This window comes from Diospyros lotus, chromosome 10, assembly GCF_014633365.1.
Source record: "Diospyros lotus cultivar Yz01 chromosome 10, ASM1463336v1, whole genome shotgun sequence".
Taxonomy (NCBI): Eukaryota; Viridiplantae; Streptophyta; class Magnoliopsida; order Ericales; family Ebenaceae; genus Diospyros; species Diospyros lotus.
Window position 1 is genome coordinate 32,235,879 of NC_068347.1, and position 22,761 is coordinate 32,258,639.

The 22,761-nt window shown below is 34.4% G+C and overlaps 2 protein-coding genes and 1 non-coding gene across 4 annotated transcripts in view; 1 reads left to right on the forward strand and 2 right to left on the reverse strand.

The window, feature by feature from the left end:
* LOC127812181 (60S ribosomal protein L23) overlaps positions 1–16,236 on the reverse strand; it is a 36,138-nt gene extending 19,902 nt beyond the window's left edge. Inside the window, exons 1-4 of one of the 2 annotated variants that reach the window (XM_052352532.1) lie at positions 16,082–16,236; positions 15,685–15,969; positions 14,438–14,479; positions 13,758–14,072 (exon numbers count right to left, since the gene is read on the reverse strand). In XM_052352532.1, coding sequence (XP_052208492.1) covers positions 13,990–14,072; positions 14,438–14,479; positions 15,685–15,969; positions 16,082–16,094 — 423 coding nt within the window. In that variant the 5' untranslated portion in view covers positions 16,095–16,236 and the 3' untranslated portion in view covers positions 13,758–13,989. Of the gene's footprint in view, positions 1–13,757; positions 14,073–14,437; positions 14,480–15,684; positions 15,970–16,081 lie in introns of those variants that run through there. The other variant, XM_052352533.1, reaches the window with a different exon arrangement.
* On the forward strand, positions 2,739–2,845 carry LOC127812393 (small nucleolar RNA R71). The gene has a single exon (XR_008025896.1). It is a non-coding gene; the product is annotated as a small nucleolar RNA R71 (small nucleolar RNA).
* A 2,268-nt stretch (positions 16,237–18,504) lies between the features above and the next one.
* LOC127812253 (uncharacterized) lies at positions 18,505–22,295 on the reverse strand. The gene is made up of 4 exons (XM_052352640.1): positions 22,092–22,295; positions 21,882–21,964; positions 19,152–21,013; positions 18,505–18,952 (listed from the first exon to the last, which is right to left on the reverse strand). Exons 3-4 carry the CDS (start codon positions 20,880–20,882, stop codon positions 18,788–18,790), a joined length of 1,896 nt encoding a protein of 631 aa, XP_052208600.1. The 5' UTR covers positions 20,883–21,013; positions 21,882–21,964; positions 22,092–22,295; the 3' UTR covers positions 18,505–18,787.
* Positions 22,296–22,761: the final 466 nt, after the last annotated feature.

The following is a 22,761-nucleotide window of genomic DNA, read 5'->3' on the forward strand; positions in this document are numbered from 1 at the left end:
CTCTACAAAACAAGTTTTAAGTTAGCGAAGCATAAATCAAATGAATCACCAAACACAAAAAAATCATCCATAAACACCTCAATGAACTTTTCAATCATGTCAAAAAATATAACCATCATGCATCGTTGGAAAGTAACAGGTGCATTATATAAACCAAATGGCATTCATCTGAAAGCAAAAGTCCCATAAGGGCAAGTAAAAGTGGTTTTTTCTTAGTCCTCAGGGGCAATAGCAATTTGATTATAGCCAGAATAACCATCTAGGAAATAATAAAACTCGTGGCCAACTAATTTATCCAACATTTGATCAATGAAAGGTAGAGGAAAGTGATATTTCCTTATGGCCTTATTAAGTTTCCTATAATCCATGCAAATCCTCCAACCGATTACAGTCCTAGTGGAAATTAATTCATTGTTCTCATTTTACACTATAGTCATCTCACCCTTCTTAGGAACACATTGAACAGGATTAACCCATGAACTATCAGAAATAGGGTAAATTATGTCATTGTCCAACCATTTAATTATCTCTTTCTTTACCACTTTTTTCATGATAGGGTTTAATTGTCTTTGTGCATCAACAATTGGTTTACTATTTTCCTCCAAATTAATCTTATACATGCAAATTGAAGGGCTAATTCCTTTAATATCAGATAATGTCCAACCTATATAGCTTTCATATGCTCTCTAAGGATTCTAAGCAATTTCTCTACTTGTTCCTCATTCAAATCAACAGATATAATCACAGGAAACGTAGAAGATTTACCTAGAAAGACATACCTGAGATGAGAAGGCAGAGGTTTTAATTCGAAAGTAGGAATAGGTTCACTTACATCCATACATGACTCATGGGAGGAAGTAGAAAAATCTGAACTTTTCATGGCAAAGGACCAATTTTTGTCTTCTTGGCTAGGATTTTTGGGGTAGCATCAAGTAACTTGCAACACTTCTCGACTTCATCATCAAAAGCCTCCAAATTTGTCAAGGCAACTTGGAGCAGATCTTTTTCTTTAAGAATGGGGGAAGCAAACATCAAAGTGTCCAACACATCCAACCTGAAACAATCATTAGCACTATTAGGAAATTTCATAGCTTTAAAGACATTAAATGTGACTTTTTGGTTTTGAACTCTTATGGTAAGTTCTCCTTTTTGAACATCAATCAAAGTTCTACCTATAGCTAAGAAGGGTCTTTTAAGGATAATGGGAATATCCTTGTCTTCTTCCATATCTAAAACAAGAAAATCAGCAAGCAAAATCAATTTTTCAACTTTAACCAAAACATCCTCAATGACTCCATAGGGATACTTAATTGACCTATCAGCTAGTTATAAGGATACTATTGTAGGTTTAGCCTCTCCTAATCCTAATCTCTTAAAAATAGAAAAAGACATCAAATTGATACTAGCTCCTAAGTCACACAAAGCTCTACCTAAATATTGATTACCAATAGTACAAGGGATAATAAAACTCCCTGGGTCCTTGAGCTTTAAGGGAAGTTTATTTTGAAGAATAGCACTGCATTCTTCAGTAAAAGCAACTATCTCGTAGTCTTCAAGTTGTCTCCTTCTTGAGAGTATGTCTTTCATGAATTTAGCATAACTCGGCATCTGCTCTAATGCATCTGCAAAAGGAATATTAATATTCAGTTTCTTAAAAACCTCAAGAAATTTAGAAAAATTTTGCTCTTGTTTTTGTTTTTGTAAGCACTGAGGAAAGGAAACAGGTGGGTATCCTTATTTGGGGTTATATTCGGTTGAATATTTCTCCTCCTTCTTCTTCCTTTGCCTCCTAGAATTTTCTCCATATGCAATTGGATTTAGCCTTATTTTGGTTAATTAAAGGCATTCCCTACTCATTCAACTCATCACCCATATCCACAAATTGCTCAAAATCCGATTAGCCTTCCACTGCTAGCTACTGACTTGTTTCCTTTGGATCCGACTGTGGAGCATATAAGCTAGTCAGCTCGTGAGTTTGGTAGCTTGAAATAGCTTTGCATTATTCTTTACCCTCTTGCTTCGGGTTTTGCTCAATGTTACTTGGTAAGACACCTTGTGGTCGAAAATTCATGGAATTTGTCAATTGCCCCAATTGGTTCTCTATATTTTTAATTGCAATTCCTTGACTCTGAATTTGTGCAAATTGATTCTGAAAAAGATTTGCAGTCTGCTCCATGAACTTATTCAAAGACTCCTTGACTGATTTAACCTTGTCTTGCACTAAATTGTTATGGAATCCTGAAGGACCAATATTCGACCTTTGAATAAGCTGTTGAACATCCTGATTGTTACTCCATGAAAAATTTGGATGATTTCTCCAACCCGAATTATAGAAATTCGAGTTGGGATTATTTTGCTGCCTGGTATAATTGCCGACATATAGTGCAAAGTTTGTGTTCAATCCACACCTCTCCTTGGGATGATTTCCTCCACATAAATCACATGATGCCACAGTTTCTTAAGGTGTATGAATTCCACTTTAAGCTAACTGCTTAGTCAAAGCATGTACCTGACCAGTCAAGGCGGATATTGTATCAATTTCATAAACACCTGCAGTCTTTCTTTGAGGATTCCTATTAGGATTCCATTGATAATTATTTGCAGCCATGTCTTCAAGTAAGGTGCACGCATCATCAAAAGACTTATCCATAAGTGTTCCACCTGCAGCAACATCTATGATTATTCTCGTGTGTCCTAATAAACCATTCTAAAAAGTCTGTACCTACAACCAATCAGGAATACCATGATGTGGACATCGTCGTAATAGCTCCTTGTACCTTTCCCAAGCCTCATACAAAGTCTCTTAATCTTGTTGCATGAATGAGATAATGTCATTTCTCATCTTTGCAGTCTTCGCAGGTGGGAAAAATTGTGCCAAAAATTTATGTGCCAAATCAACCCAAGTAGTAATGGATCCCTACGGCAACGAAGTCAACCAACTCTTAGCCTTATCTTGAAAAAAGAAAGAAAAGAGCCTTAATCTCACTACATCATCGAACACCCCATTGAAGCTGAAAGTGTCGCATATCTCTTGAAAATTACTTAAGTGCTGGTTAGGATTATCATTTAGAAAACCTCCAAATTGAACAGATATCTAAATCATCTGAATTATGGCTGGTTTGATCTCAAAATTATTTGCCTGCATCGTTGGCCTTTAAATGCTCGAGGTAATCCCATCCACCTTAGGCATAGCATACTCTCTCAATTTTTTTTATTCTTATTGCTGGGCCATTGGTTCTTTTTCGTCTTCACTTGATGATTCGGCTTAATTTAAATGGCTAGATTCACCTCTCATTGCTTTTCTTAAACGAGAAATAGTTCTCTCAATTTCCAAGTCAAGTGGAATAGGTTCAATGCCCTTGGATCTTATGTTCATGTACTAACCTATTTTCCTGCACAAATAAAATAAATAAATAAAATGTCCAAATTAAAATTAATTACAATTGGTATATATTAAAAGAAATAATAAACACAATCCCTAACAACAGCGCCAAAAATTTGTTCTTGATTTTATATAACCCACAAATAACACACAAGTGTACGCGGTCAAGACAAGTAAAGTGATGACTAAGATATCGTTCCCACAGAGATTAGTAATTAATCTTTTAAATACTAAAATTATTCACAATTAACTATATTTAGACAATTGATTAATTAAGAAAATTAATTAATATATAACTAACAATTACCTAAGGATTAAAAATCAATTGGTTAAGACTTAGGGTTTTTTAAATTTACCTAGAAAATCTACTTTATCAAATTACCTCAATTTTTGGTTGATTAGATTACGAACTGTAATACCTAATATTTAATATCAAAGGCATTTTTGGAAATGAATTGTCAAAAATGGAATTTAGCAAAGTTTTAGGCATACGTGTAATATCCAAAACATGAACGAAAGGCAAGAGTCCGTGTCAAAGAAAGTCAATGAAGGAAAAATTACCCAAATAAGTTATATTTGACAAAACTAAGAGATTCACGAAAGTTTGAGGTCAAACACACAATTAGGGGCGTCCAGGCAAAAGTGTTGTAAACACCCCCGCTCGATTATCCCAACCACCTGGACTATCCGAACAAGAGTGCTTACGAAAGGGAAAATAATGAAACACAAGACAGGAATTACCCTGTCATGCATACACAAAAAATAAAACAGCGAAAGTAAAGCTATATACATATACGCATGTAAGTACCCCGCTGGAACAGCGGTCCCATGGTGTATAAATGTATACAGACACCTGTGCCAACAAATAGAAAATACAAGAAAAGACCCGGCACAGTAAAAAATAAAGGGACAAAATTCTATCAAAACATCAGAGACAACGGGGGGAAGCTGACTGTACACCATACCAACACAGCTACTAGGTACTGCGATCCTCGCTCTCGACTTTAGCTTTACCCTTACCTAAAATGATGGAAAACAAGGTAAGTCGCAAGACTCAGCAAGTTTATAAGAAAAGAAAAGCTATAAACTAAATAAAAGAAATGAACTCCCCATACATAGTCCCACACATACACACAATAGTATAGCATAATGAAAGCACATATCGGTTCTTGAGGCCCACATAATACACCTGGCACCCAAGTCCCCTATGTAATACCCAGGAAATTATTAAGAGTATAAATGGTAGTTGATGAAGGGTATAACTGGAATTATCGAAAGAAAGAGGCTGTAGGGCACACTAACGCAGCTTTAGGTGACCGAATTAGACGAAAGAAGTACTCCGAACCCTAGATACCCAAGAAAAATGGTATAGTATCAACGAGTGACTTGAGTTATGATTTTTGGTGATGAAAGAAATTGGATCGGGAACAGTATTCGGTACACTTGTCAACCAGGCTGAGAAAATCGAATCGACGTAGGAGACGTCCAGAAGATCAACGGAGCATGTTGACGACCAATATCTTATATATAGAACAACCCTTAAGTGATTTCGGGTTGAAACGAATGAATTTAAGGACAAAACGAGCAACTGGGCCAAAGTGTAATTTTTCAATTTTGCCCGAAAAAGGTCAAGATGATAGATTTTTGGGAATTTCGAGGATGAAATGAATAGTACAAGACTTGTGGGCCTTAATTGTGGTATTGGAAAGATCAGGGGTATCATGAAATGGGCTGAAATGAGAGTTGAAGAAGTCAGGGGTGAAAGTGCAATAAAGCAAAAATTGTAATGTGAACATAGTGAAGGAAATCGGTTGCCGCACTGCCACCACACGTGGAGGCCGAATCTGGTGATAGGACGACCAATGGCAACCTGGGGGAGGTAGCATATGGTCATGGGAAGCTTGGAGGCCAAGCCTCGATCGGCAATTGGCCGAGAAGTGGCCAGAATTTGAGTATAAATAGGGGGCCGAGGGTTTCGACTTTTGGAGCATCAAATCGACCGCGTTTTTGCATGTTTTTGAAAGATTCGATAAGGGGCTTTTGATCTTGAGGCATCAAGAAAGGTTTTTGGAGCATTTGGAGTATTTTGGTATTCGTTTAAAGGTCATTCAAAGCTTGGTCGGAAGCAGGTGGTGGGCCATTTTTTAAAAAAATAATATAAAATAAAAATAAATAAATAAATAAAAATATACATATAAGCCCATTACCCCCACTCCCAACCTACCGATCAACACAGTAGAGAGGTGGACAGTTGCCCCTTGGCTTGCCCCTTGAGGAGGGGGAAGTGGTGACCTACAATTAAGTAACACGGATTAAGATGGGAGAAATAACTAAAAAGCAAAAAATAATGAGATAAACTCACTTTATACATATATATATATATTTGTAGATTCAATATATATATATATATTTGTGGATGAATCTGAGTATATGTATATTTGATTATGAGTTTTTGACTATTTTAGTGTGTTATAAAAAAATTAATATACAAATTTAAATTTTTGCCCCACACTTAAGATATTGATTTCGCCATTATTTATTACAACATTTTCTTGGGTAGTGTTTGTTAATCAAGATATATATCAAAAAAAATTAAGATATGAAAAGTATTCTAAATTTTTGCCATTTCTAATGTATTTGTTAAATTTATCTGATACTCTTAAAAATAAAGTCATATGACTTCTTATCTGACATTTTTTAGATATGTTTATCTCTTTCTCGAAATAAACATATTTTTGACCTTACTAATAAAAAAAATGATGCATATGTTTTTTAGTGCACTTCAAAAAATTTAACAAACTGTTTGATAAAAATTTTAGAATATTTTCTAGTCTTATCTTGATTCAGAAAATATTCTAATTTTATTTTTATATAATTTTATTTTACTTATTTTAACAAATGTTCACTTGGTGAAATGAGTTACTTCTAAAATTTAATTAAATTTTTAATTAATTATATTTATTTATGAATTATGATCATATTAGTTATTAAAGAGTTGAGATTGAAACCTATAACTGTATATAATATAATAACTCTAAGAGAGTGCTATATTTAATGATAATTAATTAAGAGTTGTAATTGAGAATTGTCCGGGAAGCTCAAAGGTGGCCAATATTCTTGGGACACCAGGCACACTCACCTTCGTATGCACGTGGCAAAATAGTTGAATTTTTTTTGTTTATTTTAATTACAATTTTAAACTATAAAATTTTAAATTAATTATACTTTTAAATTTTTTATTATTTCAATTACTGAATTATACTTAATTCATTCTCCTCAATAAATTTATTAAGTTGTGTAATTGACTTAAAATTATATAATTTAAGAATATAATTAAAATAAAAAAATTAAATATCTAAATAAAAAAAAACATACAAATACATATGGTAAAATATATATTTGGCCTATGCCCTTTCTATAAAGCAATACATTTAGTCCGTTATAAGTTTGTAATATACTATCCCTAGTAAAATTATTACTGTCGCGTGATTATCACTTTAAGCGTGTATGAAGGTAAACTAATTTTTATTAATTCTTTAAAATCTGGTTTAATATTTATTATTTTAAAATTAATTAATTAATTATTTTGTGTGTTATTTTAAAAACTAGTAAAGATTATCAAAAACAGCTCCACGCTTATAAAAATTTATAATTTTGAAGATCTCATGCATAGGTAATTATATGTTTGATATTATATTGTTGTTTATTTTTTAAATTATATCATTGTGTCAACGGTTGTTTCCATTATTAAACTTTACACAGGTTGATTGCTTCACAATGAAATCAAAGTTTATACACTTGAAGGATGATAGTTTGTCAATTTGACATCTATACAGAAAACATTTGATTATATTGTTGCTTAAAAGTTTATGCACTTAAAATATATACTTCTTTGTTTATTATTTGTTGAATGTTGCACTTGAAACTTAAAAATGGTATGTAATAATGTACTCAAAATGTTTATAATTGAAACTTGAAAATGGTATGTAATTAATTATTATGTTGCATGGACACACTTCATATGAATTATTTTTCTATTTTTAAAACGTTTTTCATTATTATTTCAAACCCTATTTATATTTATTTTTTTTAGAAGAATTTTCGTTTCCGCTTTTTCATTTCCTATCAAAAATGTTTCCCATTTTCGTTTTCATGCAAAAATTTTTTTTTTTTTTTTTTTGAGTGTTGATATAATTTTGTCGTGTAATATAATTTAAGCAAAAATCGAAGCTGACAATGTAAGGCGAATGGGTATTCTAGTTTTTTTTTTTTGGTTTTTCAGTTTTTTTCAATTTGTTTGGTTTTTCAATTTTGTTAATTTTTTCAGTTTTCTCAATTTGATCGATTTCAACACTTTGATTAATTTAGTAATCGAAGCAACCAAATGTTAACCTCTAATGGTAACCTTCAGTAAATAAAAAGCACATATTTCTCCCTTTCCTTCTTTCTACTTGTTTGATTTGAGGCCCCACCAGGGTGAAAGACCAGAAGCTCTATTGCATACAGAACCAATAGGCAATCAGGGCCGACACTGAGATTTTAGAGATCCTAAACGAAATTTTTATAAATTTCTCTATGATTATATTTAAAAATAAAATTAATATAAATAAAAAAGTTATTATATAAAATTTATAATACTTCACTTTAAATTTACTATTTTAGCATGTTTAGATAAAAAATCAATAATTAAATTATTATAATTAATTTATTTCAATATATATTTTTCAATAGATACCATCATCGATCCATTAGTGTAGATTCATTAATAATAAATGGATCACAAATATTGAAATATATACATAAAATTAATTGATAATTTAAGAGTTAATAAAAAAAATCAAAAAATATACCTAATAAGTCACACAATCATAACGAAAATAGAATCAGTGAAAAGAAGGCATAGTTGTGAAATTTGTTGAATTGAGGACCTACGCCTGTGCAGATTGATAGCAGATGTTAGTGACAATAGATGAATAAAAAATTGAGAATGAGAGAAACTGAGGAAGGCAATGGAGTCGTGGCCACTGCCAGGGGTATGAAAATAGTTATGATACAGTCATACAAGAGGATGATTGATATTAGTTAAAAATATATGGAATAGTTATAAGGGGATGGGTGTCACTACTATACGCATGGGAATGAGATTAATTATTAATAAAGAAATGTGAGATATTGAGATTAATTAAAAATTATAGTGATACCTATGGATTAATTATTAATAAAAAAAGATAAAAATTGAGATTAATTAAAAATTTACAATGGTTTGAAATAGGCATGGCCTAACCTCTCTTCAATTTTTAAATTTATTGTTTTAATTAATTTTATTTTTTTAATTAATTTAAAAATTAAAAATTAAAATAGACATAAGCCCCTAGTAACTTGAAATGAGCATGGCTCAAGACGGCTCCCTAGACAGCCTATGCCCTGTGAGCAATCAACTCCTTTGTTCCAGCACCAAAATTGAAGCTACTTGGACGAGAGATTTTGTCTGTAGATGAGATCGGACTCAACTCTCATCCCGTTGATAAGAATGAGTTTGACAGGCCTCTAATTAGGGGAGTGTAGCATTTTGGTTAAATTAAAAAATCAAATCAAATTGACTGAAATTACCTATTTGGTTCAGTTCAAGCTGAAGTTAATTAAGTTCAATCTCAATATTGAAAAATACCAAAATAACAGAATCAACTGAAATTAGAACCCTATTTTGGACCATCCGACCCTTGAACAGTGGATAATTTTTTATACTAATTTACATTATACCCAACACACACACACTTGGACACCATTTCACCCCTTTAGAAAAAAGGTTTCAAAATTTTCAAAAGTCTCGTTTCTTATTTGGTAAGAAACTTTAATTTCTCACCCTTTAAAATAAAAGTTAAAAATTATTTTTAAGAGGTGCTTCCAACCTTAATTACGTCCCTGCCTGCCGGGCTGACTCGCGGGTCAGCTCCCTAGCCAATAATTCTTTTTATATATTATGTACTTATACATATATACACACATATATGTATAACACCATATCCAAGAACCAAAGTCCAAGTGATGTGGGACATGCACGGACCAGAGGTTCAAGGATTTAAACATGATCGTATATACATATATATATATATAGAAATATGCTCTATATATAATCATGCATTCTTATTAATGTTCAATTATTTTTACTTCTAGAATATGATTTTTTTTTTTTTTAATATACAAGTTAAGATATTTAATTGGGTGACAATAACTTTTCAAAACCTTATCCTTTGAGGACACCTCAAATCCAGTCATATTCCTTTCAACCTGTAATACCCCGAGGGCCGAGGGCCCAGAAAAGTTAGAATATATCGAGGATAGTGTAAGAAAAGAAACAACACCAGCTGGATACCTTTTGGACTGAATGTTGGCAAAGAACTCCCAAGTTAAGCGTGCTTGACCTGGGGCAATCCAATGATGGGTGACCCCCTGGGAAGTTCGCGTAGGCCCATCAGGGTAAGTTGTTCCGGTTCTTCCTATCGCTCGAGCGGGATGTTACAGGTGGTATCAGAGCCGACCCTTGGTGAAGGCGGTCCGATGAGGGCGGGGAGTGACGCCGGGGCTTGAGGGCCTGTACATACAAGGAGCGGCTTCTGGCAGGCTTCTAGGATGGCAGCCCCCAAGGGGAGAAGATCTGGGACCAGTTGTAAGGTCGCATGACGGGGACGTCATGTGCTTAAGGGGGGGAGAATGTAATACCCCGAGGGCCCAGAGAAGTTAGAATATATCGAGGATAGTGTAAGAAAGGAAACAACACCAGCTGAATACCTTTTGGGCTGAATGTTGGCAAAGAACTCCCAAGTTAAGCGTGCTTGACCTGGGGCAATCCAATGATGGGTGACCCCCTGGGAAGTTCGCGTAGGCCCATCAGGGTAAGTTGTTCCGGTTCTTCCTATCGCTCGAGCGGGATGTTGCACAACCAATCTTGAGGACCCCACATATACATGTATATGAACATAAATAGTGTCTCCTAGTCAGTCCATTTGTACTGCATATTCCGTTTCCACATCACATCCATGGACTAAGGCTTGCATAGAAAAAAGCCGACTCCATTTAAATTCAGTCTTTGTAACAATAGTGGTCTCTTGGACTAGCTAGCACCAACCCTTCACATGATTATTGCTGACTTATACCCCTAGTAGTACTAGTAGTATACAATATATAATAATTGGTGGTGACTTATATTGACTTTGATTTTGAGTTTTGTGAGTTTTAAACGCGTTTTTTAAGTCTCATATGGTCTTTTTATATTATTTTTAATTAAATTTATGGAGTGAATTAATGAACTAATAAAACTCTTTTAAAAGTCTACCAAGAGTCTGATTAATCTCTTAAATAGTTTTTTAATAACCAACTGCTCGTTACACCATTAAAATTGATTAACTCAATTACTATGGACAAATCTCTCAAACTTAAATTTATATAAATCACAATAATTGTCACATAAAAAACCTACCTTCTAGATCTGCAGACCAAAAAACATTAATAATTTAGAAAGGTCGGTGGCATGGATTGGTACACTTAAATATGCATCTCCAACTTAATACCAAATTAGTATTGGGCACCAATTTGGTATCAAAATACACTCCAATGAATATTCCAATTTGGTGTTGGGCACACACTCCATTCACTAGATTTGATGTTGATGGAATAATATAACATCAAATTTATTTTTTGATTTTATTTTCAATTTTGCCCCTCTTACTATACCTCCAAAATAAATTCTTCTCTATCTTTTATTACTTTTATTATATTTATATATTTTGATTAATAATTAAAAATTCAAATTAAATTGTTATAAAGAATATATACTATTGGAAATATTTTATTGAGATCTATAAAATGAGTATAATATTGAATATATTTAATATATATTATAAATACTATGTTAATATAAAATGAATTAATTTTGTTTATGTATATTAAAAATTATTATTTCAATAATTACTTGATAGAAAGATAATATGTTGATAAAAGAATGTGAGAAAATTAGTTGTGAAATAAGTGGGAAAAAAAGTTAGGTAGATAAACAATTAGTTTGATAAAAGTAAGGTGAAAATAATTAATTAAAAAATTAGCTGGAAAATTAATTAGAATAACATATTTTGTAAAAAAAAAAAATTAAAAAATTATAAGAGTAATTATTATTTTTTTTTAAAAATGTGACTAATTATTTTTAATTAATATTAGTTAAACAATTATTTATAGAATATTCTTTAAAAATATTTTTTGCACCAATTTTAGTGTTGAGCACATTGAAGTGAAAAAAAAATTGATATTTACCAATTTGGTGTAGATTTCTTTTTCACATCAAAATAGTGTCAAAATTTAATGCTAAGCATTGGAGATGCTCCCCATGTCAATGAATTTCTTTTTCTGGAAAATTCTTTTGAGTCTTGACCCCATTCCCACTCCATTTTCAGACTAATTTAATAAAGCATCTTTATTGTTTCAACATTTACTTGGTGGGATTAGTTGATTCTAAAATTTAATTAAAATTTTAATTAATTATCTTTATTTATGATCATGTTAATTATTAAAGAGTTGAGATTGAAACTTATTACTATATATAATAACATAATAGTAATAGCTATAAGAAAGCGCTATATTTAATCATAAACAGCCCCACGCCTAAGAAAATTCTATAACGAAGCTTATTCCTATAATTAAAATTTATAAGAAAGTTATAAATTATAGTTATGATTATCTTTATTTATCAGAGCCCCCCCCCCCTTTATGAACTTTTAGAGTTTTGAAGATCTCATGATGCATCTCTAAGTATATGTTTTATACTACATTGTTATTTTTTTTTTAAATTATATTATTATGTTATTGTTTCCATTACTAAATTTTGCACAACTTGATTACTTTGTAGTGAACTCAAAGTTTATGCACTCGAAGGATAAGAGTTTGTTTGTTTGACATCTATATAAAAAACATTTGATTACATTTGTTGTTTTAAGATTTATTAAATGTTGCACTTGAAACTTGAAAATAGTATGTGATAATGTAATCAAAATATTTGAACTTAGAAACTTAAAAATGATATATAATTAAAATGTTGATTACTTTGTACGTTGCACTTGAAACTTACTCAATTATATATTGTGGAATATTGATTAGAGGAAACAGTTTTGATTTTTTTGTTATTTTCCTTTTTGAGTGTTGATATAATTTTATTAAACAATAATATATAATACAATTTGAACAAGAAGAGAAGTTGACAATGTAAGGTGAACAGGTTCTTTTGGTTTTTTCTAGTTTGTTTTTGTTTTTGTTTTTTTTAATTTTTTTCAGTTCATTTGGTTTTCAGTTTTGTCAGTTTTTTCAATTTTTAATTTTTGGGTTTTTCGGTTGTTTTTCCATTTTTTCAAATCCAGTTCGGGTTTGTTTCAATTTTTTCAATCAGTTCAATTTTTTTGTATTTATTTGGTCTTTTCAAATTTTAATTTGTTCAATTTGAACTTTTATTTGATTAATTCAATTCAACTTTTTACATAATTTCATCCACTCGACTTTTAACACTCCAATCAATTTCAAAATGCTCACCCCTACTCGCACGGGCAGAGCAAAGAAAATTTTCCAGTGAGGACGCCGTTACTGCTCATTGATTACATGAAACAGGGATTTAGGCGAGATGAGCGATGGAACGAGAGAGAGTCAGAGAGACAACGATCAATCAATGAGCGACGGAGGGCCGAAGGGGTGAGCCGACGAGGGCAAAGCCAATGCGACGATGGAGCGAGAGAGTCAAGAGAGGCAGCAACCGAGAGGAGAGTCGACAAGGGCAACCCACCAACCATGAGCAACAATTGATCGAGGGCAAGCAACGAAACGACCTAAGAGGGAGAGCAAGACAAGCGAGTCAACAACAATCCAACGGAAGCACAAAGGCCGAAGTGAGTGAAAGCGAGAGACAGGCAGCCCGCGGCAAACTAGGGAGGGGCAGGGGAGGTGGGCTAGAGTGCTTGAGCAGGGAGGGTTTTTACTTTCCAAATTTATTATGGACCCGAGTGTAGGCCAAAATTAATGGCGGGCCACTGGCTCCGCCCCTGCCTACTCGTGATAAAGTCTCAGGCGCACTATCTCTTGTAATACAATACACACGGCCATGTTATTGAGGGTATATTTGCAGCTTGGCTTGAAAAAGACGACCCATCAGATTGATGCCATGCTTATGCCAAGCTTGATTAATATGATTAATGAATATCCAACTCATGTCTTCCTTTTAATATTATATATGTATATGTACCAAACCTGAGGGTGCATACTGCTGCAGGGTGCATCTTACCCTACAAAATATGAATAAGATGTGGCCATACCAACCTGATACCACACTTGTAAATCAATAGAATGAATTAATACCTCATCTTCAACAGATGACATCATGTATAAAACCCAATTTCAAACATTTCAGAGTCAAAAAGGAGGACACAAAATGTAACTGCAGTCATTGGGATGTCATTTTCTCATTGGGGAACAGAATTTTCAACGTCATTGGTAAATCAAACGCCTAAACAAATTCAAGAAAACAAGTATAAATTCTTAATATAGTGAACTTCAACACCACCAAGTGAGAACTTGGACTAGACTATAGCATTGGCTGCACTAGCAATCCTTGGCCACAGATCGGCACACTCCTTGCCAATGGGACCGGTGATAGCAGACCCTGAAACCACCATGAGGCAGTTAGCCATGCCTAGAACCATATTTAACAGACCACATGTTTGAAAAGAAAACACGGCATCCAAAACTTGAGCCCAAAAAACAAACAAATACACTCAATTATTCAGTCTATGAGTAGATAATATAACACCCATGAGCCAGTTTGATTCAACATGTCTAACTCTACACCAGAATTCATGTAACAAGAAGGTAAATCATGTAACAAGGTAACAAAACAAAAGACAATAGGGCATCTGTTCTATCTTTATATACTCCTATCTCCTCTCTTCAAGGTAGAGAGGAAACACGAAACCACAAAACAAAAATACCGAAGCAGTCCAGATTAAATTGTTCTTAATAGGACCTTACCTTTCATTTCACCCTTCGGATTGACAATGACTCCAGCATTATCTGCAGTAAACAACCAGCATATAGCATACGTCAACAACATATGACAGGATCTTTAGTAAGTGCCCAAGAAATGAAACACAAAAACCTAATTGAGCAGAAAATCAAACAAAAAAGGCCCAAGAAGAATATGGCACTGCCTGAATATCACCAATTCTTTCTTATGTATTATGTCATGGCAGTAAGTTAGTGCAAGTCAGATTTCCATCATGAAGAAGGTATACAAACGAATTAGGGAATGCATCTAATTCATCACACAAACCATTGCTTAAGTATATTCAGAGAACATGACTAGCCTTAACAAATATTGATAATTTCCAAGTAGTATTTCGAAATCTGAACATAAGCAATTACCAGAAACACAAGCAAGGATTTGAGGAATGGGTGCCGATGAAAGCAATTAGCGGAGTCAAATAAATGGAAAAAAGGAGAACTTTTAAATGTAAGGCCTAACTGGAGCAGATATGATCTCAAGGATCATCGTCACATCTGTAATAATAGCCAGTTCTGATTTTCCAGACTTGTAACTGCATCATCCACAGAACTAGGAGGATACCTGACTTAGTCTGGTGATATAACAAAATCAAGTACCATGGAACAAATTTAGATGGCCTTGAAGGGCATTAATGACTCTACATCTATGGAATAATCAGTTTTCCAAGAAGGAAAATAGAAAGTATAGGGAAACTAGAGCATTTTCTTGAACCATACACCATTTTGTCTGACTCCCTGAGAATGCCCGCCCGCCCACCCAATGCGCCCAGGGAGACAGGATGAGATATGAGATGACAACGTCAATAAAAACCCGAACTTCCAAGGAATCTACATGGTGGTATCCACATAAACAAGTCAAATTTAGACTAGCCTGAGGTTGTAACAGTGAAGCCACAGGGCATCTTTTTCTTGGATATTACGAATAACGAGATCTGGGATGGAAGGTAACCATCTTATAATGACAGCATTCATCAAACTAGTGTTAAGACAGTTCGTTATGCCAAATAATCCCAACCTATTCTTCATAATTGCAGGTCTTGAATTCCATAAAAATCAAGACGCAAAGTAGCACAGCAATCATCGTAATCATTCTCTTAACTTATAAATTACGCCATTTCAGCAGTGGACAAAAATTAGCTATCAAATAGACAGCCATTAAAGACCGAAAACAAAAACAAGAATATTATTTGTTCAAAGTGTTTGATGAAAGTGACCTTCAAAGTACATGTAGACACCGTCCTTTCGGCGCCACGGCTTGCGCTGCCGGACGATGACGGCGGGCATCACCTTCTTTCTAAGGTCAGGCTTCCCCTTTTTCACGGTGGCCATAACCATGTCGCCGACACATGCCGAGGGCAACCGATTTAGCCTGCCCTTGATCCCCTTCACCGAGATGATATACAGGTTCTTTGCCCCGGTGTTGTCGGCGCAGTTCACCGTCGCCGCCACCGGCAGACCCAGTGACATCCGGAACTTGTTCCCCGCCGATCCTCCACGCCCTGCATTCACCACAAATTAGACATTCAATGAACCAACACTCCCCCCCCCCCCCCCCCCGGCGCTCATAAAATCCCCAACGAAACCCAAGGAAGAGGAAGATCCAACACTTACCTCGCTTCGACATCTTGTACGCCGAACCAGATGTTCTAGGGTTTTGCGCGAGATTTATACAGCGAGGGACGAATCTAGGGTTTCAGAGCTCGCTCTGTTTGTTTAAGGGCAGCTGATACGGTGGATGTTGTGGGCCGCTAGACAAAAGCCATTGTGGGAAGTCACGCCTAAGCCCAACCCATCAGTGAAGCCCCGCTTGGGCTATGAGCCTGCCCAGAATGAGTCAGGCATAAGCTCATGAGCCCAAATTGATTGAGCTTAGAAAAAGTTCGTCAAAATAGCCTATTTTAAAAATTAATGTTAAAAAAATATTTATTTAATAAAATAATATAACATTAATTTTAATAAATACAAATTCTATTTAGAATTTTTCAGTTAAAAATTTTAAAATTAAATGATTATAATACTCATATCAATAAGATTTATAAAACTTAAAAGCAGTTATATTGTTGTAAGAATATAATAATAAAATTTTCATTAAAATTATATGGTTATAACTTAAAATTTTATAATTTTTACAATAATACATGTTTGTTATAAAAACATTTTTAGTCATTTTAATATTTTATTTGAAACTTGACACATTAAGATTGTCTAAATAATCATATGAATAATATTTATATATTTTTTATTCATTATCATTGTGTTATAACATTTTCTTTACAATTTATAATTTTTAAAGTAATAAATTTATTAAATTATATATCAAAAATTTAAAAACAAGGTTCCAATTTAAACAATTATGACTTTTTCCAGGGCCAAGTCATGGGCCCGACTTTGCTCGACCCTTCTGGGCCTTATTTACCAAGCCAGCTAAGAAAGGCTCAACTCACTACAATAACGATCTCAATTGGGCATATTCTCAGGCTGCCCGACCCGTTTAACGACACTAGAATAAAAAATGCGTCATTAGCAGACGTGGGCATGGTTAATTAAAGCTGAATTTCCAAATCCAACAAATTAATTTCTAAGTTAATTTGGCTCACTTTTGGGTTGGATTTGATTTGATACATTAAGAAATAATTTTTTATTTTAACACATGGTTTCCTCATCAAGCAAATTACGCCAATTAACCAAAACATGTAATTATTTTACAAAATGTCTATATATTTTAAGTTATTAACCCAATGGATATTATCATAAACCTATGTTTATATTTAATTATTTATCATAGTAATTGCACTTAATAAAAATATCTTAATTCTTACTAACCCTTCTTTAACATTAATTATTTTGAATTGGTTAAATTGATTTTTTTCAAATTTCAAGTTTAATTCAATCTTATTATATATAACCTTAATTAATTCGATTCGGGTATACCAAATCACTCCACAATCAAATGGCTAATACATGCAATAAATCCTCCACCTCGTGCCATCAACACAAATTTTCCGCCACCCATGATGATAATCTGCTGTCACTAATCACCAGCACCAACATCATTGCTAAATGAAGACATGTTTCACCTAACATCTAAAAGGACAAGCACTAATGCATGTCACGAGTAAGATCATTGTAGGGATCTGATGACAATGTAACGTTTGTTGATGAGTAAAATGATGCCTCGAGTTGGAGTTTGAAAAGCAATGGCAGGCTAAAACAATGACAAGATCATAGTGATTCAAGATGAGGCATAAATTGGCCAATGGTTTTTAAGAAATAAGTTTATTTTGTACGTGTAACTTTAAGTTTATCATATCTCTTTCTTTTGTTGAGAATTTTATATGTTAACCAGAGATGTCAAATGAGTCATAACAAGTCGGCACGATAAGAGTTAACGGGTTGTTGGGCCGAGTTGAGCCATAAGGACCATTGTGAGGGTGCCCATCTGCTCTTTAAGCACGGCTCATGTAGTGCTAGGGTAGCTCAACATGTTTAATATCTCTAGTTCCAATTATAGCAAAACTAAAGGTGTGGCCAATATAATTTTTGTAGAATCTATAAGACATGTATTCCTTTCTCCAAGCGAAGATGTAATTCAGAAAGGCAAAGGAGGTGCTATCCGACCCTATATTGAATTGCCCAACTTTTCAACTAAAAAGGCAGGAAATGATGCCAAAAGTGAGGATGCAACCCATGTGCATTTGCAGCACATGCGCAACCACAAGCCACAGAGAGATTCAAAGAGGATGAATCTGATCCGGTTCATAACCTATTGTGAGAAAGCAAACAAGCTCCCTAAACATCAAAACCCTCAGCATATGAAATATAATCTTATCAGAAAGTGCCCAATGAGTTTACCCCATGGACGCCCAAAATGTAGTGATTCGGGTTCCTATTATAGAAAAAAAGAAGAGGGACATCTCATTATCCAATATCAACATTTTCCACATTGTGAGTCCAACATAATGCAAACAGAACAGAATGAAAAAAACACAGCAATATTCATCGAGCTAGCAAGTGTCAGTCTTCACATTTGCATATATTAATCGGCAAAACTTTGAATCAAATTAACATTAGAATATCGGAATTATGTTGTACGGCGAGTCAGGAAAAGGCCAGTTACAAGATCTATGTCTCGCTCAGACAAGAGCGAGACATCTGACAAGAACTTAATTAATTCTGCTGCTAACAATTACCCTGAATAGGAGACAACAATCTAGTAATATAAAATCGGTACTCACAATGCATAACAACAAACACCTCAATCCCTGTATATATAATTCAATCACTATAGCTACATGAACCTCTTTGAATCTCGCAATTTCAACTCCTGTACACCTTTGGTTTGGGGACTGGACTCTGAGTATGAAGAATAGCAACCGCGATTGAGAAAGACTGTAAAGCTGACAGAGTTGACTGGAAATGAACAAAATGCAACCTGTCACGCACGTTCACCATCTTCATTATAGGAGTCCCTTGCGATGAATCCTGCAAATTTGATTTAGGCCATGGGTCATTTCAATGTTTTGCCAAGGAAAACGCTCGGAGGTTTAAAAGAAAAATGGAAGGGCTCATAAACTGGATGTTGAAACAACATATAAATTTTCAGTAGTGTCATTAGAAAGATAAAACACATATGCACTACTGAATCATAATAGAATAAAGAATTACAAGGAACTTGATAGACCTGTATGCATAAATCAAATGACTGGCATTCCCCCTGCGTGTCAGCCTGGGGCAAAACTTCTTTTTTGCTGTGTCTAGTGTTGAGTACTGTGAGTGGACACCCAATGTCCCAGCCACCACAGTCACAAAGACCACCAGATCTCCACCTCTCCGTGAGGCTCGAAGGGCCACCAATTCTGCTTCTTGGCCTGCCATGAAAACCTGCTGGGATTAAAACATCCACGCTTGTTGAACAATCATTCATGTTTCTCAAGCAACTCTCAGAAGGTGGGACTTCTAGAGAAGCAATACCCTCCTTACTCTCAACTTTCTTGAGAAATTTTAGGCCCCATCCTCCAATTTTTACCTCCTGACGTGTAGGATGTATGTGGTTTTTAACAATGATGGCAGCCAATTCAAGATTTGGTGGAAACTGATTATCTGAAAGATTGACTGCACCTAGTGGACTGGGAACAGTGATTAAATCGGAAGATCCTTTCCCAGAAAAGTTTTCATGTATGGTGCTCGCCCCTGTGAACTTGAAGGAACTCCTTTCCCTAGATGGGTGGCCAGTTTTGAATACTTCAGCCATCTTCCTTGACAACCCTTTACTCTTCTTAGGGTTAAGGCCAGAACTTCGCACATCTGTCTCAGAAATCTCATCAGAACCAAACAAAACAAACTGTGTCTCCTTAATTTCAGAATTATCTGGACAGAGTGTAACTGTTGTAGATACTCTCATCCTACCAACAAGAGCTGACTCATTAGTACAAATATCATGTTGTTTTCTGCCGCCATCTTGTGAATGAAACATGTACATATGATCAAATACCTTGTCATCAGGTGACTTGGCCTTGCACAAATTTGCTAGATAGACTTCCTTCTGATTATCTAACGAGAAGACATAATGAGGGAAGCCATCCTTCAATGTGCATTGGAGCATTGCTTGAGTAAAACCAGACGGTATCAAAGAGGAAGACTGATCTGATAAGGTAGAGTTTGTGCTTGATGGAGAAACTATCCTTTTGTGTACAGTCTCAGATCCATGCCTATCATTTCCGAGTAGCAAAGTCTTCTTCCCTAGCTTTTGTGATGAACTAATACTAAACCAACCAGGAGAACTCAAAAAATTAGAACCCACTGACTTCTTGGCATCACTTAGATTTGTCTTCCCAAAGTTGATCCCACCCTCTACAACACCAAATTTGCTAAATAAAGGGCTATTCAATATGTTCATCATACTCTTGCTCCCCATGATAGTACCAACTATCCATTCCCCTGCAGTGCTTATAACAAGACTCCCAGTCCCCACTTCCAATGGGCACTTGAAAACAAATTTAGTTAAATCACAGGTATACCTATTTCCAATTTTCAGTGCATTTGGGCTGTCTAAGAAATTACCCGTCTGTGAACAGTACAATCTCTCGTGAATACTGCATGAAGCTGTTTTTGCTGCATGGACATACATCAATTCCAAGCAATGCCGAAGATACTTCTCGTCAAGACTAATTATATGCTTAGGCATCCTCTTTTTTAATCTTAGAATTCGTCGAAATGATGATTGCTTAACACAACTTTCACCACACTGTGATAGCAAAGCATTTAATACCAACATCTCTTTAGGCTTTGACTTTTTCACCAACCTTTTGGACAAACTACTCTCACCTGCTAGTTCCATGTCCTCACTTCTGCTCTCTGACGGATTTTCTTTCTTTTGATTGTCTTTTTCTGCTTTGACAACTGTAATTTCCATGTTTTTACTCCAATTAAAAAGGGATCACATTAACACCGGATCAATTTGGTTCCCACTCTCCACCTGTACTGGGCATAATATATATGGTATGCTGTTGATCTCTGTTCTCTCAATCACTGACCAGAAGTAGTCTGGAAATCGAACATGACAACAAGTTTAAATAGATTGTAGAATTAATCAATTATGAAGGCGAAGAAAGCTAAACTTTGTAGAATATTCTTATTGGTGGTGCAATGAATAAAAGTAGTCCAAAAAACCAAAAGGAAAGAAATTTGTCAATCAGAAAAATTAGATTCCAAGGTAATGATCAGATTCCCATCCCTTTGCAATGATAGAAATATACAATCCAATAATAGCTAAAGTAAATGTCTGGTGATGCTTACTCATTTCATAACTTCAAATAAGCAACCATAAAGTAATATTCATTTGTAATGATTGCATCATAAACAACAATATACAATATACAATAGAAAGTTCATATTCATTTGGGCCAACAAAATGAACCCTTTGAAACTTAATTTTAAGTGCATCACACTATCTTGTCTTTTCTAAAGGTGTCAACAGAGACATACCCAGTGATTTCAGGGAAACAGAACAATCTATTGTATATCATTGATTTAACTTACATAAATAAATTTTCCTTCTTGTTTCCTATTCTTTCTGTACTGAAGTCATAAACAGGTATATACAGCTTTTACGAAATGGAATTCTTGACAAGTAATCAAGAAATCAAATCCAGAGGAGCACACAAAGAGAGATGCAGAGCAGCTCAAGAGATTGATTTTGAAGTCGAGGAAGATGAAAATAATAATTAAACAATACATGATGAGAATGGATGTCCTCCAGAAACTCAAATCCTCAACCACCTCAAGAAGAAAACTAACAAGTACGACAAAAGCAAATCGCACAAAGTACATACTAAAAAGCACAAACAAACATCGCCAAAAAGGTCTCAAACTGTTGTATTTTATTAATAACATAAACCGATACACGCATCACCTTTGCGAAGAATTGGATCTGGAGAAGCGAAGCGCCGAAGACGCTTCCACGCAGGCCCTGTTCCGACGAGAAACAGCCGAGACCTATCGAAGAAAACCGCTCAGTCTCCGGCGCGAGAAGAAAAACCTAAAAACTAGAAAAGGCGGAACACTGGGAGCCGAAAGGCGAACAGTGAAGAAATTGACAGGAAATGGGAAAGAAAAGCTTTACCAACTTCGCACATGGAAGGATAAGCGCGCCACTACGAGCAACGAATCTTCTTCGGCTCAACTGCTTGGGAATGAGATTCTGTAGACAGAGAAAGGAAGAAATTGATGAATGTATAGTATAGACGTAGAGAGAGAGAGAGAGAGCTAAGCTGAAAACGATGGCGAGGCAATGGGGGAAGCCACTTTTGTTGAAAAATATACGTAATATTCTCTCTCTCTCTCTCTCTCTCTCTCTCTCTCGCTCAGTGCTCTTTCATTTCTTCTTCTCCATTTTCAGGAAATTGGGAGTGGTGGGCCCCACCGACGTGTCCCAAGACTCCCAACCCCATTTCTTCTTTTTCGTTCACAATTACGTGTAAATCTCAATTACACGATCATAATATAATAATAATAAAATTATAATATTTGTGATTTAAATAAAATTAAAATTAACCATTAATTACACGATAATAACATAATTAGACAAAAATATATATATGCAATAAATGTTTTAAAGAGAGAATGTGTAATAATTTATTTGCGATTAAATTTATATTTTTATTTTTATATTTTTATATTTTTTTATGTAATCATATAAATTTTTTCGATTATATTATTGAACTTGATTTTTTAGTCAATTTAACTATTATATTTTGATCTTTATTTTTTGTATAACAATTCAAATTTTTTTT